Consider the following 27,423-nt stretch of genomic DNA (forward strand, 5'->3'; position numbering starts at 1 on the left):
ATTTAGTATAACAACGTACGGATCGGGTACCAGTTTTTGTACGCTATAAGTGTAGATTAGACCTTTAGTCATCTAATGAAAATAATCCAAAGTTGGGGTTCAGGCTTGGATGATTCAATTGTCTCTTCTTTTATCATTAAAGCTTGACACTATATTACTCTCAAACAGCTTGGAACAATCAAATTGCACTTCTATACCAATTAATCCATCATGAAACAATTAATAATGGGAAGGCATGTTCCCATGTTAAATTTTTACATGTTATTATCAAGTGAAAATTCTATGTTCACGTCTCTATTATAATTAAGAAGTGGGGTCAAGGAACTTCAATGTACATAAAGTGAGCGTTTATAAAGAAAACGGTATAGTCCCACTACAAATTTGTACCCCCACCATCAGACATTAGAGATGCAGCAGCTGCAGCAGCAGTAGGAACAACACCGGTTGAAATGCCTGGTTTGGACAGGTGGAGAAGCCTGGGAAATTCACACCAAACAGTTACATATGTCAATGATAAATGTGAAGGAACATTGCAAAAACATGATAATTTTTCTGCAAACTCAAAGGGTTGCTAATCTGATCCACCTAAATTGATAACCGTATAACTAATTCTAATATGATGGTAAGACCTTAGACAATCATAACTGAGCAATATCAAACAAGCATGACAAAGTTATTAAATCTATGACCTGTTGGCCGAATATGGATGAAGTTAACAATATAGTAAACCTGCCAGTTACTAGCAGCTGCAGCATCACCTTCTAGGTGAGTAAAATATTTGCACTTGGTATAGAAAAATGTGCAATTGAGAAAGCAAAAAGATTCTTACGGTGCAAGGTATTCACAAAAGGATGACACAGCAGAAGCAACTTCAGCGTAGGTTTCAGCAGTTGCAGGTGCTGTTACTTCAACCATTTGTATACCAGGTGTTACTGGCACGGCCTCATCAGTTGCATGCAGCTTCAGCATTTTATTGATTGATGAAACTGTTACAGTGATTTGTGCACCCCTGTGGAAATTGAAGGAAAATCCCACCCTCAGCAGCTCATGGTCTAACTTGTACCCCAGTGTATAAAACATGCGAAGTGCATTCTTGCTTGTTTTGCTTTCCACCATTGACCTAACGAGAACAGAAATTTGCTCTGCACCTGCTCCCCTCATTGCACCACCTACATGTTTAACAGTCCTGAACAACCCATCAAGCACAACTTAAATTCGTATATGATTATGGACATAAGTTCTGACAAGTTTTTGACAGTGAAGTTGCATGGTTTACCAGGAAGGTTCAGCTTGCTCTAGGTCACACAAGAGTCGAACCTCTGAGGCTACAGTGCCTAGAAATAAAGACCATTAAATCATATGATTAATTGGAGAAAGGTCAAGATATGATACACTCAAGAAAACTGGACATATACACTAACTAATTCAAAAAGTAGACAGAAATGTTGAGGACCTCAGGGAATCATTAAGGAATCAAAAACATTTCATCTCCATCTTAAGATGCAATACAGAATAAACCTCATCTTGGACAAGCATAAATTTCTTCAAAACAACTCCATGACATGTAATACTGAAAGCCAATACAAAAGAGCATCATGGGTCAAAAAAGGAGCACGAAGCATGCCATTTAGATACTAGTCCACTACAAATGCTTAAGGGTGCACTTGATGCTCATTGAAGAACAGCACAGCTCAAGAAGCCAAGTCACATAAAATTGTTTTGCTTTGTCTGCTGTTTGGTGGTTAATATATAGCACAGCCACAAGCAGTTCTAGAAATGGAGTAAGAGTTCACATTGGGTACAAGCCCGATTGGGGCATTGTGCTTGCTGGCTTAACTAAATTGGGGGTATTTTAAATTTTTTTGGAAATTTGTATTGTCTAGTCCTTCATTTGTTAGCAAATCAAATGCATTCTAAATGAAAATGCCACTGCATATACTGAAACAAACATTCAACAGAGAGTACACATTATCTGCAAACAACATTCAAAAAAATATTTTCTTTAATTTTACCGTGGCCAGAAGCTAAGCATATACGTCATTCTGGACTACTCATTTCAGGCTTCCAAAGAATCCTGGGTATTTCCGCATAATTTGAAGCAATTTTCCAAAATTTCATTTGGAGACTTAGGAGGGGGGGAATTGGGTAAGGCTCTGGGGAGAAGCACTCTTTTTCTGCCTTGGTGGAGTAGGGTGAAGGATGGTGCTCTTTTTCTCTATTCTCAATACTGTTATTATCATATGCACTCTCAGATTCTCAGGGGCTTGCTTATATATCAGAATTGAAGGCTTTGTTGTATCAATGTCTGTTTCCCTGCTTCCTAATGTAAGTTATTTCATATTCATACTTGTCTTTCCCAGTAGAATGATATTCTTTTCCTCTTCCTTAGTAATACAATTACTTTCATAGCAGCAAAGACAAATGGAAATATATTGAAATAAAACACTCACCCAGATGTGGACCACTCTTGAGGCATATTTCATGGATCCTCAATCGTTCTCTCTGAACACCACATAGTCCTTGAAGAAGAATCTCCAAGGCCTCAACATGCTGCAAAAGATAACAAAATATTAACAGCCAAAGTTGTCTCACAGCCAGAAACATGAAAGATTCCTTCTGAAAAAATGTAATACTAACATAACATACTAACAAAACATCTTAAGACATTTGTATGCCTTTTATTTGAGAAAGAGGTCCATTCAGGTGGCTACTCAATCTTTAACTAGAGCATTAAGCTACCTATCATTGGTAGAATTCAAATACGAAATGCAAGTAATACACAAGCAATCACAGTCAGCGTTCTTAAAACAAGACGGGGGAAATGGAGATTATGGCATTAACATGAAACAAGATGATTTATAATAGCTGCATCCCAAATCTAAAATTTCTAACCTCAAGAGACAATGGCTATGCCAGGTCAATTTAATTCCACAACATCTCCCATATATCTTCAAAGAAAAAGCAATTGCCAATTTATAATAATTCAACGAAAATATAAACTCACCTGAGTCTCTATAATTCCCTGAACCACACATTCCATATCCACTATGCTCAGCTGCATTACACACGAGATGCATGTATTATTTATGCAATCTAACACTTTTGATAAATCCATCCAATATTTATACAGATAAACACAGATAAATCCATCCAATATTTATACAGAAAATTCTACACAATATTCAAAGATAAAGTAAAATAACTTAAGAATTGAGACAAAACCCGTGTTAACTTGTAGTTGCAGCTCTTGACTAAAGTTATTAGTGAAGTCAATTGAAGGATCAATGTTCGAATCTATCATACAAAGTGTTAGACATTACTATCAGTAAATAACAGCGCTAAATATTTAACAAATCAAAAACACAAACCCTAGATTACAGTAGAGAGATATGAATAGATGAGAGGGACGAACAGGGCGAACGCGAGAGGGAGTGAGCGGGAACGTGACGAGCGGACGCGAACGCTTTCCAGGAGAATCTCGGATCCAGATCCTCTCCAATTGAAAATAATTGGAGGATCTCCGATTAATAAATTTTCAGCCATTAGATTAAATTGAAGGCATAGATTTGGCCACGTTTCCAATGAAGAGAGAGAATTACAATGGAAAAGGTGAAGAAGAAGGGGCATCAAATTATAGTGGGGAAAACGCGGACAGTTGGCATAAGGGAAGGCGCGTTGTTATTTGGGGAAACCATTTGCGTGAAAACTCCAACTACATGAGTAAACGTTAATATTCCTCCTGTATCAATTTTCATGTACAGTATCTACTTTTTTTATTACTTTCTTTTAACTTTAATTAAAATTTATATTAGACAAAAAATCACACCGAATTTTTTTTAACAATGTGAAGATTAAATTGATTGATTAAATCGGTCTATTTCTTTTTAGTTTACATTCTATTTCTAATTATCTTTTTTAATTCTTATATCAAATTCTAATAAAAAAATAATTTAGCAAAAGATTTATTTTTTAAATGATATCAATAACATTAAAATATGTTAACTACTTCATCATTATTAAATGAGATTAATAAAATTAAATGAATAATTTATATAAAAGAAAAAAATTATGTACTTATGTAAAAAAGTAATTCTCTCTTTTCCATTATCAAATCTTAACCCTTGATCTAATGTATTTATGTTAATTTGGAATTTAGTCTCATGTTTTTAATCTTTTGAAATATAGAATTGGAGTTGGATTTTGGAATATCTTAGGACTATGGTCAAAGTAGAATGTTGTCACCGACTCAACCAGACAAAAAGTTTGACCCAACAAGACACAAGGAAAAGAAAAATCATTTACTTGAGAAGTTCTTGCCCAACTAGCCAGATGGTGCGCCCAACTAGAATTCTTCCAACAAGCATTAGTGAAGTTTTGGCCCATCTGAAACATAATTTTGGTTTGGTCAAAACTGTTGAATTGACACTATGTACGAAAAAGACAAAGCAAACTAAGGGGCTTTTTGCTAGAGAATATAACATTCTTCTCTGACCTAGGTTTGGACACAAGTAGGATACTCGGGAGACTCTTATTCCTCCAATTTCCATGATCTTCTTTTCACCATTTTTTATGTTCCTCTCAACCATGAGTAGTTGAGCTCCCCTTTGTTGGGAATTTGAATGTAACTAAACTCAAACTCATGTATATCTTTTGAGTTATTAATAGATGTTTATTATTCACCATTAAGTGCTTTCTTCTTTGCTTAATGTTTTCTTTGGTTTGATCACCCATTTGCTTGATTTTATGGTTTTAATGTGTTTGGAAAATGTATTTGAACTATGAACCAGAGAAGAGTGCCTAACAAGTGTTGTTGCTAGGAATAGAGCAAGGCTCACTACTAAAATAAGTAGTTTCAACGGCTGAAGTTCAACGATTGTCCTCTCAAACCCGTCGTTATTTTTTAAGTGGTGGTATTTTGGTAAATAAAAGGAACATTTCAAAGATGGTCGTTTTCAAAAACCGTCTTTGAATGAGGTGAGTTTTTATTTTTATTGTGACTACTCAGCTCGCACCCTAGCTAGTCTTTGTGGACTCCCCTCACTCCATCTTTGAACTTCTCTCTCAATCGTGTCGTCGAGGTCTATAATGTCGACACCCTTGGCCACGACGCTGTTAAGGATCTCCAACTCCTCGTCGAGATTTCCGTCACGGCCCTTAAACAAACCCATATCAGTGACGACCAGGTCCACCGCGCCAAGAGGGCGCTCTACGCCCTCGTCACTGCCATGTTGCTCGACGACAACAATGCTACCGCCAAAGGAACCGTACACACCCGCTCCTTCAGCCACCGCGCCAAAAACACCAACACCACCACCAGATCTACATGATGAGCACCAGATCTTCAAATGTAAGCAGACTTCACCTTTAATTTGCATCCAATGTTGTTATGAGTTTATTGGTCAGCTAAATAGTGGTTTCTGTTTTGATTTTAGAATTTATTCTAACACTTCGATGTAAATTAGAGTGTTGTATTGGACATTCAATTATTGTTGTTTTTAGTTGTTCTAGCGGCCTGACATGGGGTATCTCTTATTTTTCTTTATGAGGATTTGAAACTTGCAAGGCTGATTAATCTTTGGAGTTCCTATAGATGAAAAATATGCTCTTATGATATGGACTTTAGCTATGCTTATTTGCTGAGCATATGCTTTTTTTCGTGGTGTTTACTTGGAACTACTGTAATATTTATATATAGTTTTCATTTTCCTTCAAGTAGTTTTGACAAAATCATTTTGTGATGATTTCAGTTTGTCAAGTTTGGAACGAATCACTGGCACTCCATGGTTGTATAATAGCATCTGTCTTTCTGATGTATTTAAAATTTCTATTTGGGTGATTGTTTATTTTGTTATTTTTTTTAGAAACATATCCCCGAATGGATTCATAGAAAGTTGTATTTCACACGATCTCTATGTCTATACTGAAATTCTATCATAGGAGGTTTATGCTTTTGTAATTGGTATCATGTTGGTAGCCTTGTCGGCAAAATTGAGTTGTTCTATGTATTTCTGGAATGTAGCTAAGATAGTAATTTTTATAAGATATTGAATACTTGATATGAGGATTGAAGTTAATTATTGTTTTTTTAAAAGAATATGTAAGTTGTGTACTTAACTTGTAAGTTGTAACCGACTCTCTCTATCTTACCTATAGCTGCAAGATTGCATTCAAAAATCCATAATGCACTTGCACTACACCATTACATTTCAAGTCAGCTACCTAAACCAGAAATCTTCATTTTAATTTCCTCGATCTATTACCATTCATACATGCCAGAGGGTTATTGATCCAAGAAGACGGTGGATAAATGAATCCTTTGGTACAAAACCGCATCAACTTCCATGATAGCAACTGCACATATTCCATAATTTCCAGAACAATTAAAAACTTTTCTGGGAGCACCTCTAATGTTAACTCGGGTCCTTAGGCACTAGTTAATAAATTTAAAATATTTAGTATAGCAAGCATCTTTCTTGAAGATTTTATTCTTAGTATAGCAAGCATCTTTTCATTATTATTTTTCTGTTACCTTTTGCTGGTATAATTTTTTATTTTATTTTTTATCATTGGTATGCATTTAAATTCTCAGATTCACAAGCGCTTGCTAAGAAGAAAAGAAACCTACCAGGAAATTCAGGTATCTTTTCTCTAATTAACAGCTATCTCAATTTCTCAACTTTTTTTTTCATTTAAATATATAAAAACATTTTTGTTTTTCCTTTTTCATGTTTAATATTTTGATAATATAATAAGTTATTTTTTTGTATTACTATTAGAGCTATTCATTATAGCTGTCAAATGAAAACAAGCGGCGAGTGGTGACTTTGACATTGCAACATTAGCTTGGGCTAGTCAACGGGCCATTGCACAGGCAGCCTGCCAAAGCAACAAGGTTGTAGAGCATGATTGGATGTTAAGATCAAAATGTTAGGTATGGGATTATAGTAGTGGAGTTTATAAGGTTTTTGGCTCTCCAACTATGGCAACTAGCTTTTATGGTGTAGTTCAACAAAGGTTCTTATCATGGCATGCCACAATGTTAGTTGTTATTCATGAGTTAGTTTGATATTGAATATTTGCAAGGAATTAGCGCTTTACCTCCAATTTATGGTTCTATTTGTAGGAATTATACATATTTTTCTTTGTAGTGTGATTTTATAGAGTAGATACTCCATTTTTGTGAATTTATGTTGAATCCAACTCAGTTTCAGGTCAAAGAAGAGAAGGTTTAAGTAGCTGATGACTCGCTCTATGAGGCAGATCCGCTCAGCAAGTAGCATCCACTTAGCGAGGCATACAGCTCGCTTAGCGGATTGGGAAACCCTAGAAGAGGATAAGCTAGAGATGTGCTCGCCCAGCGCGCAGCCAGCCTGCCTAACGAGGATGTTGTCTCTTCTCGTGCTCAGTGCGTCTTGTCTCGCTAAGCCAAAATTCACTTACTTTCGCTTAGCGAGCCTTCGGAAGCTGAAAGGTCCAAGAGCCTTTAAAACATTGAAGTTGGCAGAAATAAGGAGAAGGGTTTGAGGAGTTCAGAGAGTTGGCACTAGAGGAAGTAGAAGAGACACAAGGAGAGCAGCAAAGAGAGCTTAGGCCAGAAAAGAGAGAAATTTAAGGTTTAGAGGTTGTAGGAGACATCCTCAACCATCTTTTTCCATTTCTTTCACCAAAAACAATTCCTTTCTTGTAGTTTGAGTTTCTTGCTTGTAATGGAAGGCTAAGCTCCTTTGTTGAGAAGTTCTGTTGAAAAACCTTGATGTAACACTCTTACTATCTATTTAATGTTACTTTTATGTGTTTATTGCTTTTATCTATGCTTATTTTACATGCTTGTGGGTTGATCACCCATTTGTATGTATAGTTAGGATTTTTAGCATTGGGAAATGATTTAAAACCTTAGAACTTAGTAGAGCAAGCTAGAAATCTGTATGTCTAGGAATGGAGTGCAGTGATCTTGTCCATATTATGCTGGAGGCTTAATACAACTCTTTTAGACTAAGTTTGTTGAGGGATCAAGGACAAAGTTTAAAGAGAGTTAGGCTCATTCACTAGAGGGATCTTGGTTTGAGTAGTTTCTCAGCATAAGAACACTAGGATAACATTAGATAGAGAAAAATACATATTAAACATCAAGAGAAATTCAGTAGAACGATCCAACACTCTCAACTTGATAGTTTTCACCTTCATAGCTTTAGATATTTTGTTTATATTCAAATAGGTTTTCTAGTACAGAACTCAACATTTACCTTGCTTTTAATTCATACAAATGTTTACATACTGAATTTACATGGTCTGAGTGAAACAAATTCCCTGTGGACTCGACACTCGGTCTTATCGTTTTATATACTACTTGTACGAATTGATACACTTGCTGACACACGAACACGCAACACTATTTAATTTAATATGTTATTAAAGAAAAAGGTGGCTTCGGTTTATTTTTTATTGGATGGCTTTATGTGACTTCGTTAGCTGTCATTCAAGTACAAGACTATTTGGTTAGTCAACATTTTAGCAACATCTTTCTTCCTAAAGTAAAATATAATGAACTATTAATGTTGATTTGATATGACCCATGCATATTCTATTCCCTCATATTATTTGACATTTTACTCCAATTTACCTTGGTAACATGGATATACAATACTGTTATTGTGACCTAGATTGAGTTATATTTTCAAGTTTGACAATTCCTTTATCATGTTAATTAAAATAATCGGCAAAAATTTTGGATTAGTGCAAAACCTATTAATTGTTGATTTTGAGTGGAGTTGCAACTATCAGGATTGTTGGGGGTTTGATTTAATTCTATTTTCAGAACCTATTAATTTTGTTTCTTTACATATCTGTTAAGGCATTGGATTGAAAACTCAGACTGGCACATAGTTAGATTCTTCTTATGGTGGTCTCAAGTACTCATGTCTTATACACTTACATATTTAACTATTTCTTTTTGTGCTTGTAAATTAAATGACTTTGTTGGGAAAGGGCTTCTTTTGATGTAATTATTGATTATTCTGAAAGTAATGCAAATTTGAATACGAGCCTAAACATTTGTTTTAGTTAATTTGAATACACAATTTGTATCTTGTAGAAATTGATAGTGAAACACTAATTTGAAGGGGCTTTTTTTTTTCTTTTTTAATTTCACAAGATATTTTACTACGACATACAATAGCCTTGTAGAAAGTCTTATTTGTGTAAATGCTATTAATTAGTAATGCTAATTAAAAAATTATAAAATTTCTGAGTATTTTCTCTTATTTGATCAGAGGATTTCAAATCTCTGCAAGAATTTTCTTGTTGCCATCTGTGATTGTTATGTTGCTTGTTTTTTGTGCTTCAAACCTCAACACACCTTATATTCTACTAATGTAAGCCTATATTTCTTTTGCCTTGCTACAATTTTGTATTCTAGTTCCATCCATAGTTGACACTCAATTTTGTGATTTCTCAGGATGGTAGAATCAACTATGATGAATTTTGTACAATGATGAGGAGTGGAACCCAACAACAAGGCAAGTTATTCTAATGTGTAGAGTGTCCTGCAGCCAAGATGGGGTGCTTGCTTCGGAGAAAGGCTTCCAAAAGTTAATATTCATCTTAGGCATGTAAAGCTTGTAGTTTAGATTTGTTTTGAGTTACATATATGGTCCGCATGATTTGTTGTCAACTCTTATTTCTCTTTATGGTTTCCATTTCACTTTGAATTTTATTATTCAGTCCTCATGTAATTTATTAGGTACACTAATAATAAATGGACTTGCATAGGGAAGGTGATTTTCCAACTTAGATTCTATAGTTGCATTCTTTATCATCACTTCATCACCAATTATAAGCACACATAATTATAACTTGTATGTATATCAACAGTTCATCACCAATTTGTATCTATATCCTTATGCAAGTTTCTGTTTTCTTTTGATAAGTTCAGGTCACTATCATCAAATCTGTTAAATGGAAGCATTCCATATGCCTTATCGTTGTTAACTCAATTGTCAGACTTGTGAGTTTATAGCATTGCCTCATCTCAATACTAAGTTGTTATATTTTTCCATAATTTGTTTCTTCATTTTGAATGAGAATATGTTGCCACCGTTGTATATTTAAGGGTGTCATTGCTCAAATCAACCATGCAATTGGAGCGGTTGGTGTTGTGAGCAAAGAATGCAAGGTAGTGGTAGCTCAATATGGAAAAACCATATTGGATAAGCTGATAAATGAGGTATTTATTATTAATTTTCATATATTTTCCATAATGAGAATGAAGAATCATTATTAATCAACCCGATATGTCTTCATCTTAGGTTACTTACTTACCTTGGGTCTGTATATCAAATATATGATTGCATTACAAACTTAAGGATATTTGATTTCTAGCGTAATATATAGTATTTTTTTTTGTTTTTTCAGGTTCTCTCTGTGTCTGCCGTTAGGGATAATATCTTGGAGGCTGTCAAAGTTTTAATTGGTACTCTCAATTTTTGTTTAAAATAATTATTTAATTTAGGAGCTACTTTTTAATAATATTTTTTAATATGTTGTTGTTTCTATGAACATGTGTTAGGAATTTTTAATCTTATTTTTATTTAATCTATCATTTCAATTATTTTTTAAATAAATTTTAATATTCTTTCAGGAAAAATATCAATAATTAAAAATAATTTTTATTTCAAGGACGGTGCTTACGTAGATACTATCTTAGAAAACAAGTTTTCTAAGACGGTGCTTACGTAGGCACTGTCCTTGAAAGCTTACTTTCTAAGACGGTGCTTACGTAAGCACTGTCCTTGAAAGCTTGTTGTTTTCTAAGACGGTGTGTTTTTACCCGTCGTTGAAAGTTAACACTTTCAACGACGTTAGCTTCTACGACGGTCGTCGACCGTCTTTGTATGTGGTTTAGGACCCTCGTAGAAAACCATTTTTTTAGCAGTGGCTCATCAGTCACCTTTGATTCCTTTTCTTAAAACAAGTAACTTGGCTAAGCTATGCAAACAATTAGTAGTCTAGTCAAGGGACTTAGGCTCTTCTTGTAATGAATTAGGGTTTGAGAATTTTTATGAGTGGTGATAATAAAATAATGATAAACATTGATTAATACTTTGTGTATGCATGATAGAGTGGTTTAGGGAAGTTGAACCCCAACGTTATTTATCATTACTTTTCTGCAATCTAGATATTTAAAAATAAAAAAACATCTTTAAATAGTTTTATTTTCAAGTTTACATCTTTACCTTGGTTTTTGGTCATTTCTATTTCAAGTTTGCTTCATATTTCGTCTAGTGAGTAAAAACTCTGTAAATTGGAAAAGATTGAACAAGTTCCTTGAGAAAATGACACTTGGACTTTCCATTTTATACTACTTGTATGATTTGGTACACATGTCAAAGATGTAACAAGTTTCTAGCGCTGCTGTTGGGTACTTGCATCTCAAGATTTGGCAATTTCGCATTTTCCTACTTATCTAGGCTTCATTCTTTTATTCTTTAGATTTATTTTCATAATTGTGTTGTCTTGTGCTAACTTATCTCTCTTTTAGTGTGTTGTTTTCCTTGTGTATATACAAACTAGGAGCTCATGTAATCCTTTGCCATACGACCTAGAGATTGGAAGAAGAACTCGCATGAATAGTAGTTTGACAAGGAAGAGGAAGGCATGAGAGAGACTAGCTAGACAAGAGGCAATCGCTTCATTCACACCTCATTTGCCACCTATCCTTGAAGAGCCCACTATGACAGCTGGTGTTGATGGATTGACAAGTGCACCAATTCGTCCCAAGTAGTAAAATTAAAATGGAATTTCGAGTATCGAATCTACAATAACTTTGTTTCTACTTAGATAGATGAATATTTTATTAATAAAAAAAGTTAAAGAAAATTGACTTGAAAAGGTTATGAGAAAAAAAATTTAATTGGTAAAAAATTAAATCAAATAAGAGAAAAAATCAAACAAGAATTTAAATTGGTTAATTAAAGATAGAAAAATTAGAAAACCTAATATTATTGTAGAAGTAAATTCAGAAGATGAGAATGTTGAGAACTTAGCCTATCAGAGCTACTCTTTGATGTAATGTTAATAATTTTTCTCTATTTATAATTATTCCAATTTACACTTGCATCTATCACTATAGTCTAACTTTGTCCCCCCACATGAAAGAGTCTAATTTATCTATTTTCTCTCTCAAATCCCTTTGTTGACTGTCAAGTTCTCAACAAAGAGGATTTAACCTCTTATAGTCATAAGATATTTTACAATTGCAAGAGGGGAATATTTAGTGGAGGCAAATAAGATAATAAAAAGGGGGTGGATGGAAGGAATGACTCCTAATGATTACTTCTCCTTCTAGTCTTTGCTTTCTATAAATAATTGAATTCTCTTAGAATTTCTATGTGTTTTTTCTTCTTTTCTCTTCTTTTATAGGTGCAAATTAGCTTAGCTAAGCGGGTTTCTCGCGCTAAGTCCGCCTCTACTTTCCTTAATTAGTCTGTTTTCCTTAATTAGTTTGTTTTTCTTAATTAGCTTGTTTTTCGTAATTAGTCTACTTTCCTTAATTATCCCTGCTTTTTTTAGCTTTATTTTATTCACTAAGCATCATAAATTCATCACTTTTAATATTTTCTGCACAAAATGTTAATTTAACAATTATTTGCTCAAAAAGAAAGAATTAGGAGAGAAAAATTATAAATTTCTATATAATTTAACCCAAAAATATACTCATAATTAATAGTTATCAAGTGGCGACAATGGTGATGAGTTGCCACCTCTTACTCTTGAAGACTATGCTACTTCTTAGCTTTCACGCTACTTTTCAAGCATAGCAAAAACCCTTCAAGCTGAAAATGTTTCGTATTCAGCTTCTTTGATCACTTTGATCAAGGCCAACCAAGTTCATGGTTTGTCTCACGAAGATCCTTACACTCAATTGGCTAATGCTGTGGAGATATGCAACACAATGAAGATAGCTCAGGTGCCAAAAGAAGCCATCCAATGAACCTTTTCTCTTTCTTTCTTGATAGAGATGCCAAGGACTGGTTCTATTCATTCAAGGCGAATAACTTGCGTACTTGGGAGGAAGTTGTGTTCAAGTTCTTGAAAAAATATTTTCCTCAACCAATTTGAATATAAAAAAAATCAACCAAATCTTTCTGTTGGGTAATCAACACTCACTCAAATAAAATTATCCACACCCACAAAGGATCGTGAGAACACCACAAAGATTACACCGTAAGAAAAATAATAACAAACACAAGAATTTAAAGTGGTTTGGCACCTCTTGCCTATGTCCACGGAACCGTCTCAAAAGTATTTTTCTATCACAAAAATGATTACAAGATTGTAACCCACTCCAAATAGTGTATCATTCTATAAACTCGAGTACCCCACTCAATGGTTACCAGAAATGATAACACTCTTACACAAAACCACTTTTCTCTTAACAAAGTGACTTTGTTTCACAATCTCTCTTCTCACACACTTTCTCTTCATGTGTTGTTTCTCCACTAATTATCTTCTCTATTTATAGTGAAGATTGTCACCAACTATACTAAATAAGTTCTCTTAGAAGTTGAAACAAAAACAATTTCTAATGGATCCATTCAAATAAACTTTACCTAGTAAAATACAATCTTCCACTTTGCCTTTAAACCACCTAAACCTTAGTGATAAAATTTCAATTCCCATTATGCATGCACCTTATCTTTTGGCTTGAAACTCTACAATTCTCCCCTTCAAGCCAAAAAGAGAAATATTCTTCGATCAATTTAAAAGTGAACAAACTCCCCCTCCAACGGAAGTATCTCCCAACACTTCTACAACATTAGAAAACTTCACTTTCTTCTTTACTTTGTTATCATGGTTAAGGCTTGCCCATCCAAATAGCAAATGTTACCTTTATTTTTCTGTCCTTGCAACACCAAATGTCTCTCTTTGTACACCTTTCATCCTCACTTTGAACCAACATACTTGTACTCTTGTGATGTTATCTCCCTCATAGAAATCATATTGACAACAATAGAAGGTACAAACCTCACATTTGAGAAAGTTTGAATATCACCATCATGGAGTTTCGTCTTCACGCTCCCTATGCCTTCAACCTTCATTTTTCCACCATTCCCTAACTTGAAATGACTGAATTCTCCATCAATTTTCAAAGTATCAAACATCTCTCGATCTCTGCAAAAGTGCTTTGAGGCAACAGAATCCATCACCCGTTTTGTTTTAGCAACCTCATCGTTTGTTGTCAAAAAACACATCATCTTCATCTTCAACACTTTTTACTACATTAGCTTGAGAGTTTACACCATCTTTGTTCATATCTCTTAATTTCTTCAAGTCCTCCTTCATTTGTTTGCACCTCACTTGCACATGACGATTCTCACCGCAATAGTAACATTGTATGTTACTTATATCTCGTTGCGAACGTAATTGTGATTTTGATCTTTCTCTTGGCCCATCATGTCTTCTTGAATGATTCCTCCCTCACTCAGACTCCACCACAACTATTGCATGGTGTTCATCATCAACATTTTCAGTTCTCATTATTCTCTCATTTTCTCTAAGAGCGGTGATCACCTCATCCAAATTGAAAGTTGATCTTCCCACAAGCAACATTTGAACCAAAGCTTTGAAGGACCTTGGTAGTGAAACCAACAAAAACAACACCTGCTCCTCATCAAAGAGTTTATCATCTGCATTCAACAATTGACTTACTAGCTGATTGAACTTGTTGATGTGGCCATGGAGATCTCCTCCCATCTCCATTTTGAGTTGATACAACTCCATCTTCAAACAAAGACAATTGGTTAGCGACTTTGACGCATAGATATTCTTAAGTTTCTCCCACAAGGCCTTTGGTGTTGTCTCCTTCAACACGTTATGTTTTATCTTGGGAGTAAGGTCTAGCCAAATCATGCTCACAATCCTCCTTTGGATCTTACTCCACTCGGTTTCATTTATAGAAGTCGGTCTTTCATCTTCTAATGCCTGATCAAGACCTTGTTGCACCAAAAGGTCTCGAATAGTATTCTGCCAAATCATAAAATTTATTTTTCCATCAAACAATGGTATCTCGAACCTCTGTGTGTTCCCAACCATAGCTTTGATACCATTGTTGGGTAATCAACACTCCCTCAAATAAAATTACCCACACCCACAAAGGATCATGAGAACACAACAAAGATTACACCTTAAGAAAAATAATAACAAACACAAGAGTTTAACATGATTCGACACCTCTTGCCTACGTCCACAAAACCGTCTTCAAAGTACTTCCCTATCACAAAAATGACTACAAGATTGTAACCTACCCCAAATAGTGTATCACTCTACAAACCCGAGTATCCCACTCAATGGTTACAAGAAATGATAACACTCTCACACAAAGACATTTTTCTCTCAACAAAGTGACTTTGTTTCACAATCTCTCTTCTCACACACTTTCTCTTCATGTGTTGTTTCTCCATTAATTATCTTATCTATTTATAGTGAAAATTGCCACCAACTATAATAAATAAATTTTCTTGGAAGTTGAAACAAAAACAACTTTCAATGCATCAATTCAAACAACTTTATCTAGTAAAATGTAATCTTTCACTTTGTATTTAAATCACCTAAACCTTAGCGATAAAATTTCAATTCCCATTATACATGCACCTTATTTTTTCGCTTGGAACTCTACGCTTTCCCCATTTTTTACTCCTTGTTCCCTCACATTTCCCCCGCCTTACCTTACTCTTTCCCCTTGTTCCCACGACCTCATGAGCACACCTTCTCCCCTGCCTTGAACGCATCACTATGCCTCCCAATGCCCTGACTAACAACCATTAGATGCCTCTCGCCCTCATGACCATCGACATTTTGAGTAAAAGATTAAAGTCTGAATCTTTATTTTTATTTTTCCCGATAAAAAGTGGAATAAACGATGCTGAACTTTTGTTGATGCCTGGCTGCGGTTCCATTGAAAAGTTTTGTGGGATTGAATTGACACCACAATCGTGGGTGGCTCCAAAATTGCAATATTGTGGACGCAACTGGTGATGATGCAGTCTACAATTCAGATCCCTTCCTCGTGTACTCAAATTAAAGATGAATCCAATCATGCTTTTTGTTATCCTTTGTTTCTACCAAAATATTCTTGACAATGTTAAACATGTTTTGGAAGAAATATTTTTCTCTACATGTATTACAACAAGATTGTGCCTCTACAAGTTGTTCTTCCGGTATGAAATATGTTCCTATATATACTTTGTTTACTCCAATAATAAAACACACCATACCCATGGTCATGGATCAGGGTCTCACTTTTGAAAATTCACAAAGAAATTCTCATATTTGTACATCTGTCAACATGTAAGGACAATAAGGTGATCCATCCTTCTCGTAAGCATTTCTTTTATAAATGACATTTTGCTTGTTCTAAACAAATATTCTTATGGAAGAAATTGACTGTGACATTCAAACCAATAATTTTTCCAACCATATTTCAAGGTGAACACCTTTACATCTTCCAACCAATAAGGGCACGAGATCGCACTCAGATCCACCTTTTGAATAAGAAATTCTAATTGCAGAGCAAACATCAAAGGTGAAATAGGAAGCAAAGCATAGATGTTGAGTAATTTCTTCATTCCTTAGAATTCCTGAGAATTACAATTAATGACGTAGGGATTACTACTTATCTAACATACAGTAGAATCATTGTTTACACGGCCTCAGTTTTCCTAGTAAAGAACATGTTTACTTGGCCGAAATACAGACCTACAAAAATAGGCTGAGCAGACAATGTCTGACCATAATGGAAACAGAAGAAATGTGAATAAGGTGATTGGTGCAATTGCAAGTACTGAGATCAAAATTGGCACCCATTTTAAGCCATGGTAATATGTTATGAAGAAAGCACTGCTAAATGCCACCATCATGCTTGCTATGGAGATAAACAGTGTTACCAATCCACATATTAGCTTCATTGGAAGTGACTTGAAGAAGTCATCTTCTGCATAACGTGATATGACAAGCATAGACAAGAAAATCAGAATAGAAACTGAAGATGATATCAGTGCAGTTGCATCTGATATTGCAAATATTATGAAGATAGAATTGCAGTTGAGGTTGCCATTGTTGTTGTCATCACCGCCATCACCGCGTGGAATGCTGAATGCTGCAGTGAACACTTCTGTAGCAATGAGCGTTGAAACAATCATACATGATTTTGCCATGCCCTTCATCCAACACTCGGCTTTAGTCAGTAACTCTGTATGCTCTTCAGTGAACAGTTCACGAGGTGTTTTCCCATTGGAGTTTCTCTTCTCTATGAAACAAGGTGGCATGACCTTTTTGACCACCTGTAATATTGAACCTACGTGATTTTCTATTTATGTGAAAGGTAGATATAGCCTATAGCTTAGTCAAATGATACCTAAAATTGGAAAATAGAGGCATAAATTATAGAACAATATGATTCATGTAAAAGCAAGAGACATAAATGATCTAGCCCGGCCTGGCTCCAATTTCTCACGGGCCATGTTTTTCTTTGTGCCAAATTGGTCAATCTATTTTTTTTTTTACTTAAATTTATAGTATTTTTGTAAACAAAAGATACAAAATAAAAAAATAAAGTCTGGTCAAATAGGTTTGGTGATGTTTGGACTAAGAATCTACCGTCTTGTCTCGGTCTGACCTGTTTGTCCAGGTCATATTGGCCTGGTTAGGTCTCGAGTTTTACAGCTCCGCCTGATTGACTATTGGGTCGATTTTGCTAGTTCTATAATTTAGTCCCCAATTATATTAAGTTTGGGAAAATTTAGTCTCAAATTTTGTGTTGGGAGGATTAATTTTTTTATGAAATTGACAAATTTGAGAAACTAAATTGTATACAAGCAAATGGTTAAGATCTAAATCATCATAGGTTCCTACTTTTATGAACAAAATTGTATTTTTCACTTAATGATTATTGATTATGATTTGGAAACAAATGAAAATAACAAATTAATGAGATACCTCAAACCACCGTAACTCTCGCATCATCTGAAAAGCTGCTCCGGAGACCAAGTTAAGTTGGCTCGGTGGTGCTAATTTTGCAGCACAATGCAGTAAATTGTTTTGATCAGCATCTTCATATGCTACTACAAAATTCTTAATAGTTCTTATTTCATGTATTAGATTAAATATGGCTGCATGGCGGTGTAAAACAGCAATGTGAATGATGCTTCGATTTTTGGCGTCAACTTCCCAACTTAGATCAGGGTAAGATCTAACCAGCTCGGCTATAATCTCAAAATTTCCAACTTCTGCGGCTATGAATATTACTTGAGACAGCTGGCTTATGACTATTCTCATTTGTATCTCTGTGCAATCAAGAGAAAGAAGATTTTTCCAGAAACACCTGACAAGTTGGAGAGCCAAAGTTGGATTCTTACCTATCACAAATAATTTCACATGTTGGTTATATGATGATACACTAGTGTCCATGAAATCAGTAATCTCGTTCATAGTAGTTAATAGCTATATCTTGAATATGAAGAAATATACTATCTCCCCTTCTATGTTCTAATGAAAAAAAAAACGTCTATAGATAGGACTATTATGGTTCTGACTAATGTTCTTGTGACATATAAAAATTAATTATATGTCAAAAAGATTGATCGGGACCATAAGCATATGATGGTGCTAGAACACAATTTTTCCTAAAAGGACCCTTGTTAAAAGTGCAAGTAGATAGCAAGAAGATAGATTATGGAAACTTACGTGAGTTGATGAGCTGATTTGGATACCTTCGACCTTGACAACTAAAGGCCGAAGGTTTGCGGGCCAAAACATGCAATCCCGTTTCCTTGTTCTCATTCTGAGCCACGGCTAATCTTGGATTCTCTTGTAACATCTTTAAAGCTAAATCTGCAAAATTTCCAGGAGTTTTTTTTTTTTTTTTTTTTTTTAACTATTCAAAAAGTTAAACAAAGGATGAGAACAAGTGGGACAATAATATACATAGGAAAAAAAATCCCTTTTGATTGTCCTTGTTATTATGTAAACTTTATCTTTTTGATCTTTGCCATTTTATAACCGAATAATCAAAAGAGATTTGGAAATGCTTATACAGAGACTACAAAAAATGATGAATTTTAAGTATAGAGATTAAAAGATAAAATTTGTGTAACTAGAGTATTGTCATTTATGTGTAATTTTTCGATATACATACATACCATAAATGCCGGTGTTGATACAAAGGAAGAACAATAAACTCCAATCTGCATCACCAAACATGTGGTTGAGGTTGTGAACAGTATCATGGTAGAGATACCATGCCATCTCACCTTTTCCCTGTAAAGCAGCCAAGTGAAGTGGGGTGAGTCCTTCCCCACCCCTGATAGTTGGCAAACTCCTATTTTTTCTTGCCATTGCTTCAGCAATTTTAACATTTCCAACTGCAGCAGCAAAGCAGAAAGCAGTGTTGCCTTTCAGGTCTTGTATTTCTAAGTCTTTTTCGCTTAAAAGTTTTACCAGCTCTTCTACAAAGTGCAAGTGATTAGCTTCTGCAGCCACATGAAGTAGTGTGGCCCATCCCTGTGAAATAGCAGCAGTAGCCAACCTTCTATCTTTGGCTAACATGGTTTTAGCTTCTTTCCAGTCCCCTTTAATTGCAAGGTTGTAAATGGGAGCACATTTGTTCACGTAATCCCCTAATTAATTATACATAAAGGAAAAAGTTAAATTTATACCTTTATTTGGGGTCTATGGATGAAAAAAAAAGGCAAAAACACAGAATAAAAAAACACTACTGAAAGTTAACAAATAATGTGAGGTGAAATGAAGAGATAAACTAAAATAAAAAAATAAAGAAAAGTGGGAAGAAAGAGAAGTTGACTGCATAAATAAAAGTTGACTTGCTTTGTCCATAGAACTTTTGTTGGTGGAATTGAATCCCTCATTCTATAGCTCAGGATTTCTACAAGAATAGATTAGACTTACCTAACTATAGCTTTTTGTTCAAGGGTTTAGTTGAAGCCCCCGTAGTTGTTTTGTTCTTCTTTGTCTTATTAATATATTCAGGGTGTGTTGCAAATGTTTGGTAGGTTCAGGAGTGTCACCTTAGTTAGAATGTTGGGACCTATAATGATGCCTCTGCATATTCTTCTTTTATTAATGTAAAATCCTTAAATAGAAGAGGGAAGTAAAGGCACGCCCAAAAACAAATTTAGCAAAGTCGCTCGTCAACATATTAAAAGAATATTAAAATATTTGCTTAACATATTCATATTTCTTTTGTAATTATCATCTTAAGAGTGTTCGTTTATAAATTAAACACACTTTATTAATTAATTTTAGTTTATTCTAATTTTATACATGTCTCGATCAATATGTTTAAAGGTTTTAAATTTTGTCAAGTTTATTACTGTATTTTTTCTTTAAGTTTCTTGAGGTTTTTAATATAGCTAGGTAAACAACTAATTTTTCAGAATACAAGGTACTAAATGTAGAAATTACCCACAATGATACTTATTTACACACTTCAATTCTAGGAAAACTCAAAATAAAACTCTTAAACTTCTTTCCAACATCAGATAACTAACACTTGTTGGTTTATGTATATTAGCTAGCATTAAAACATATACATAATTATAAATCCCTAAATTACAATATTAATGTATAGAAGGATAATGAATAATGGCATATGCAGCTGAAATCTCTGGTGATCTTAATAATGAAGATTAGCAAATATGTGCAGTAAACACAATGTGCAGTTAGCACAATTAATATAAATATAAATCAGTGATCCCTACTACAAGAATTTAATAGTAGCCAAAATACCAATAAAGTAAGTAATTGGTTGGTAATTATCTATTTAGTTAACCTTATCAACTCGACTTTTTAACGTAAATAGTTAGTTGCAAACTAATGAGAATTTTATAAATCAAACTTTGTCTGCTTTGCATGTGTGAATGATTGAGCAAATGCAACAATGAGGGAGAGGATATATATAAGAGAGAGAGAGAGGAATAGTACTTGTATTTTGTACTAGATCACATGAAGGACTTCTGAATTGAACTGAATCAACTTTATGGATGACTATCTGTAATTCTTCTGGATTTGTTGTATTACGAACTGCCATAGCCATTTCACTGTAAAAGCAATAAAAAGAATTTCAATTGAAGTCTTTTAAAATATACTACACGATCCTGTGCCTTAGAAACAGTTTCACATTTATTGACCTTTTCGCTAATTAGATAATTTTAATTGCAATATTATTAATTATTGAATCATTTTTAATTAAATAATTTTTTTCAAGCTCTTAAAAGTAAATACTATAATTCCATTTGGTTATCAATATGCATATTTAATTATAAATTAATTAAAGATAATCACTCAAGTAATTGAAATTAAAAAAATAATTAAAGGAGGACAAATATATAAACGGGAGAGAACCAAACTACCCTACCTGGAAAGGACAAAAATCTTTAAATTACAACAAAATAATCCACAACCAAATTAACCTATGGTAAATAAAAAATATGGAAGCTAACCCATTTAATAAAGTCATTTACAGATTTACTGGGAGGAATGAATTATATTTCAATTTCATTTATATCATTCACCTTCCCATGTAAAATAGTGAAAAACCTTTGCGGTTTAAAATTTAAAGGGAATTAACAAATCAAATTATTTAATATTAAAATAAAAAATAAACTATAAACAAGGATGCGTATGTTATTCATACTTTTGGAATAAATATTTTAGTTTCTTGAAAAGGACATAAAAGAAATGATAATAAAAAATGAATATATTTGAAAAAGAAACTAATATTAATATTATCGAAGACAGAAAGTTCACAAAAGTAACCATATGTATTCCATGCATTTTATAAATACTTTTATATTTAAGTTAAATTAATATACTTTAAAATAAAATATAAAATAAAAATAAATATGTGTAATTCATTAGAAAACAAATTTTTAAATTAGGAAGAGAGTATAAAATAATTTTTTTATTTCCCCATGTACCAAAAAAATGTTTATTCCTTAAGAGAAAGCATGCAGATTGATAAGAGATTTACTCTTGAGAGAGTGATCACTCAAATTATATAGATAAAAGAAAGAATAAGTAAAATTAGAAGATAAAAATTAAAAAGATAATTGTCAAATTATTTTACTAGAAATATTTTCTTTATAAAAACTGATCAGATATTTAACTTAACATTGTTAACAGAATAAAAAATTTGTATATTAAGTTATAATTTTTGTGTCTTTATTTGGGATTGTATGCAATTAAATTGTCTTCTTACTTTCTTGGCCAATTAAGTATGTCTCCTTCTAAAATTGGATTCCCCAATTATTTCTTTTTCTATTTAAAACCCTCAAATTCTTTTTTATCCAAATATTTGAGAGTTTCTAATGAATTTGAAATGTAAAATAATTTAAAAAGTTTAGAAGTTAAAAATGTAGTAAAAAAATAATAAAATATAAAGGTTTGTTGTAGAATGTGAAATTAGTATTTAAAGAATAGAATTGAGATTTTTCATTTTGGGTGAAATTTAATATTTTAGTTGGTGAGTTTTAAATTGATAAAAGTTTAACAAAAATTAAGTAATTCAATTTGTGATGATTTTTAGTAAGAAAAACTTAAATGTTTTATTAGGTTTTAGATAGAAAATTTGCAAAGAAACCAAATTTGCTAAATTTTAAAAGTAGAGACTAATTAATTTATTTGTTTTAAAAAACTAAAGTGAAAATTATAATTAAACTAAAAGCAAACCTTAAATATATTTTTACAGTCTAAATAATGAATGATTAAGCAATTTTCAAAAGATCCTGGTTTCTGATGAGGAATTTAATTACCAAAATTCTGAACATATTTATTGGTCTATGGTGGAAAGGACATAGATACAAAACGATCCACAAGAAGCTAAACTAGTCCTGTTTATTTTCACAAAAGAAAAAAAAAACTGTTTGTTCATGTATTGAAAAAATCTATATGTTTTGCGTATGGATGTAAATATTCAAGGCATATGTTTATTCCGAAGTGAATTCACGAGTAGTAGTAATATTTTAAAAATATGTATGTTGTGAAAAGTGTTGTTTGGAAAGTACAAAATTCCATCTTGGAAAAAACATAGACCGTGTCTTAATTTATTTAATACTTCCGTTTTTTTTCTTAAAAAGTTCACCAAAAGATTGCATTAGAATGCAACAAAAACACTTTAAAAGCAATAAATAAGAACGAAATCAAACCACCACACCATCACGCTTCATGATTAAAAAACAAATAATGAAAGACAAGTGATTAATATGTTTAAATTAAGATTAAATTATTCAAGAAATAATTGAGTTTTTTTTTGGTAGAAATAATTTTTAATAAAATTTTATTTATTTTTAGATTAAATTTCAAACATTCAAGATTTTTTTTCTAATAAATCAAAATGTTAAGACCGAAAAATTACTTCATGAAGAAATGGTTTGAAAAACCAATATTGTTGTGGAGCTGATTGGCGCTGCAGACAGCTTTTTCTTGGCGGGGGGCCAGTGTTGTTGACTTCATGTTCATTTTGTGCTCGTCACACGATTTCGTTGTTTGATTTGTTGTTGCTTTTTTTAAATTTCTATATATAGAGAATACTAGGACTTTTTATTCCAAAAACGAAGAGGAATTATTTACATCAGAAAAGATTTGTTGGACCTGCGAATCTTTTCTGTTTGATTTGTTGTGATCACTAAGGTTATTGTGAAATTAGTTAGTGAACTTAGTATTAGGAATTAATTAATAACACCGTTTATTATTGTTTTGGTAATTTAATTACTAGCATTTGTATTTACAAAATGCAATTTTGATATTTTTGGGGCTAAAAGTTTAGGAAGGAAAGGAGTTACCTTGATTACATCAAAGCTTTTTAATTTCTTTTACTTATATTCTTTAATCTTTATATAAAGTAATTTTGCTCAAAATACAACTATGCATTAAATACAAAGGGTTCTTCTAGTGAAAGTTCTAATCGTGGTTCGCCACTTTACATTTGTTTCACTAGATCCAACTTCTGTAATTATGATCTTGTTAGCAGTTTTTATTAGAAAATAAAATAGTTAATTTGAATATGCTTATGTAGGAAGTTATAACTTTTAAGTGGTTATAATTATGTGATGATCACAAACTTTTAATTTTGATACTCCATCCATGCATAACTAAATTCACAAAAGAGACATAGTTTATTTTATCTGTGCATGTGAAAATGATAGATAAATATTAACTATTAAGTTTTATTGTGATATAATGATATGATAAAAAAAATAGAAGTAATAAAATTTCTACACTTTTTTTTAAAAAAAAATAATCATGTTACTTTGATAGGGAATATCACAAACACACACAGTTTATATATTCACACATAATGAGAGATTTTTTTATCTTTGAGAAAATGCTAGATAAACATTAGCTATTATATTTCAATGCCAAAAAAAAATTAACTATTATATTCTATGGTGAATGATAAGATTAAAATATAAAAATTTTAAAATTTAAAAAAGATTATTTTTAATTAAAGTAATTATGCATATATGTTTGACTCTAATAATTAAGAAACATATAATCTTGACTATGATCTATAATTGTCTAAGGATATATGAAGAGAATGAGAGAAACACACACAAAAACAATTATTGGAGGTACATATATATATGATCGAATAATTAAAGCCAGACATTTTACACGTATTTCCTGTCATGCACTTTTTTGGTCTTGCCCATGCAACACTTGATGAGAAAACAAACAAACAATATTAGGATAGATACGTGGATATGACACAGAATTCCTGTCTGTAAATTTGGTCGTTAATTTGTCATATGTAAAAGTAAACTATGAGTTGACTCTTTTTTCACAGTGATATGACACTTCTGTTCCCCACCCTCTGCAAAGCAGCTAAGTGACAGATAGCATCCTTAAGTTCATGAAAATTTAATCTTGTTAATCTTATCTGCACCTGAAATTTTCATTAGTATAAGTTTTTTCCATACCTGAATTCCAAGTTTTCACTCAATCTTTTTCTGCTCCACTAGCTTGCCTGCCACACAGATGAACAAATGATTATCAGCAACACAATCTTTCAAAAACTAACTTACCCATCACAACTTTTGGCTCTGCGAAGGTATGAAAGAAGGTATATAATTTTACGTAGTCTTTTTCTTGCATATATAAAAATACGAAGATGCTCATTTTAGATTCAGGTTCATAACCATTCGATCACTAACACACAATTTTATTTTTGTGTCAGGACTTGCCCTCAGCAAGAAAATCTTCTGACAAAAGCAAAATATTTTGTGTAGCCAGCAACAAAAGAAAATTAATTAATTGTATTTTTTATCAGTTAATGGTAGTTAATTTTTTTTGTCAATGGAGAGAGATTCAAACTCATGATCTCTCTTTTTTCTATTGTTTCTTCACCACCAAATTACCAAACCATAACTCCAAGAAAATTAATTGTGTGGAACGTATCTAAGGCAAATTTGTCTTAATATCATTGTAAGAGGAGAGAAGGAAGAGCCAAAGAGGTTAAGAAGCAATAGAAAAGCCAAGCAGAAAGAAACAACCTTTGATATACCATGAATAAGACTCGATAAGAAACAGAACGACGAAAGAGTTTCTAGACAGAAGAGAAGAAATGTAATGACAAACGTAAAAAAACATATAAAAGATTTATGTACCTTTATTATATGAAATCCTTATAAAGTTTCCTCATATGTCATTTTATGCACATAGATTACCTCTTTAAACATTTTTCATCAAACTGAACATATAATTTATTACAATTAACAAGGTTATGAGAGGAACAAAGAATAGAGATAATCAAAAGAAGATAGATTAACAGAAGAACCCAAATGAAGTATATAGTACAATCATGCATAAACGAGAAGATATGAAAGGAAGAAAAGGGGAAAGAGGCTAAGAAAGTTTAGGAGGCAGAACAGCTTACACTTACCACAAGAAGAAGTGCAGTCGAATAATAAAGGACATGAACGTGAAAGTTTTTATAGTACAAAATCGGAAATCTTCACGAAATTCAGTTCCCTCTTTTTTGTCTTTGTCCGCATTTATGCTGTGGAACATACTAAAGCCGTTTGGACCGCAATTGCATTTTAAAAATAATAGATATTAACCGGGCATGACACGCAGATGATTTTTAAATGACTTAGAGAAAAAATAATAATTATTAACTTACCCTTATTTTACAAATTAAAATGTACAATTTTGCTTTCACTGTTCTCACTTTTCCAATTATATGTTCTGTCTCGACCATTGAATGCATAGTCTAACTAATATAAAATTATTTTAATTTAACTGCTTGTGGTTTCGATTTTAAATTCTATGTAATTATGTTAAATTATTTGAGGGAAAAAAATTCATATACAATAGTTTTATTTGAATCGAGCCAGATTACCTAAAAGATACTTAAATGTGGTTCATAAAATAATAGATATTCGTGATATATATTTTCTCTTCTCTTTTGAACATGCATTTCATAAATTACTTCTACAATAAGTATACAAAAATCTCTTAATCATTTCAATCGTATCCGTCTTTTATTTTTATCCATATATTTCTTTTTAACCACATGTGACATGTCCCTTTTAATTTATAACTTTTTTTTATCTCTATTTCTAAATTAAATTTTAATAATTTTAAAATGAAAATGTCAATAATTAAAATACAGTCCATATATTCAAAGATATTTATATTAATTTTAATTATATAAAAAGCATGTATCTTATACAATGTATGTATTAATATATACGAATTAATTAAATTAGAAATCAATTCCTCCAATAAAAAAAATATCTTAAGTAAATTACACATGTTAAAAAGAAAACATAAAGCCAAAATTCAAAATTTGGCATTAATTATTATAGTGTCAAGTGGTTATAAAATAATCATTCATGATATTTGTATTTTAATTAGAGTAAATCTTCAACTATTTTTCGTTCCTAGTTGAATTATTCTTCAAAAATTAGCATGCCCCCAGGTCAATTATCTAGTTATTTTAAATTAGCTTTTAATTTAAAATTTAAAATATCACCATATTGATTTTATGAAAAACTCATTAAGGTCAGCTAAGTGATAAAGGATTAAAGTAGTATGCGTAAAGTTATTGGTTTAAATTTAATTTCATTATGATATAAAATGGTAAATTTAGTGATCATTTGAAAAACTAGTCTGATGATAAAAATATATAAAGTGCTAAGTAAGGAATTATATATTAGACTCAATGAACTACGGATTAAATTATTTTATTTCATTTTTTAATATACAAATGAAGCGTAAAGTGATTAAACAAACATTTTTCTATATCTTTGAGAAATTGCCTGGCAGCTACGGTATGGAATGAATGCCAGTATGCCACACAGAAAAGCAAAGTGCTCCTCGTTCTTGGTTGCCAGCAAGTCAAGGAGATAA

The 27,423-nt window shown here is 32.5% G+C and overlaps 2 protein-coding genes across 8 annotated transcripts; both read right to left on the reverse strand.

Moving 5' to 3' along the window:
• Positions 1–171: 171 nt before the first annotated feature.
• Positions 172–3,584, reverse strand: LOC100500095 (uncharacterized). 7 transcript variants are annotated; one of them, NM_001363044.1, is made up of 7 exons: positions 3,413–3,580; positions 3,223–3,294; positions 3,005–3,055; positions 2,451–2,550; positions 1,277–1,334; positions 830–1,186; positions 172–476 (listed from the first exon to the last, which is right to left on the reverse strand). In NM_001363044.1, exons 3-7 carry the CDS (start codon positions 3,038–3,040, stop codon positions 374–376), a joined length of 654 nt encoding a protein of 217 aa, NP_001349973.1. In that variant the 5' UTR covers positions 3,041–3,055; positions 3,223–3,294; positions 3,413–3,580; the 3' UTR covers positions 172–373. The 7 variants fall into 7 exon arrangements, with proteins under 7 accessions (NP_001349973.1, NP_001349974.1, NP_001236730.1 ...); XM_014767323.3 differs by having other exon boundaries at positions 220–476; positions 3,233–3,294; positions 3,413–3,584; XM_006596906.4 differs by having other exon boundaries at positions 220–476; positions 3,233–3,294; positions 3,369–3,584.
• Positions 3,585–16,605: 13,021 nt separating this feature from the next.
• Positions 16,606–25,914, reverse strand: LOC100814943 (uncharacterized). The gene is made up of 6 exons (XM_003547381.5): positions 24,990–25,914; positions 20,995–21,110; positions 19,194–19,670; positions 18,739–18,885; positions 17,992–18,410; positions 16,606–17,336 (listed from the first exon to the last, which is right to left on the reverse strand). Exons 2-6 carry the CDS (start codon positions 21,104–21,106, stop codon positions 16,716–16,718), a joined length of 1,776 nt encoding a protein of 591 aa, XP_003547429.3. The 5' UTR covers positions 21,107–21,110; positions 24,990–25,914; the 3' UTR covers positions 16,606–16,715.
• Positions 25,915–27,423: the final 1,509 nt, after the last annotated feature.

This window comes from Glycine max, chromosome 15 (genome assembly GCF_000004515.6).
Source record: "Glycine max cultivar Williams 82 chromosome 15, Glycine_max_v4.0, whole genome shotgun sequence".
NCBI classification, from domain to species: Eukaryota; Viridiplantae; Streptophyta; class Magnoliopsida; order Fabales; family Fabaceae; genus Glycine; species Glycine max.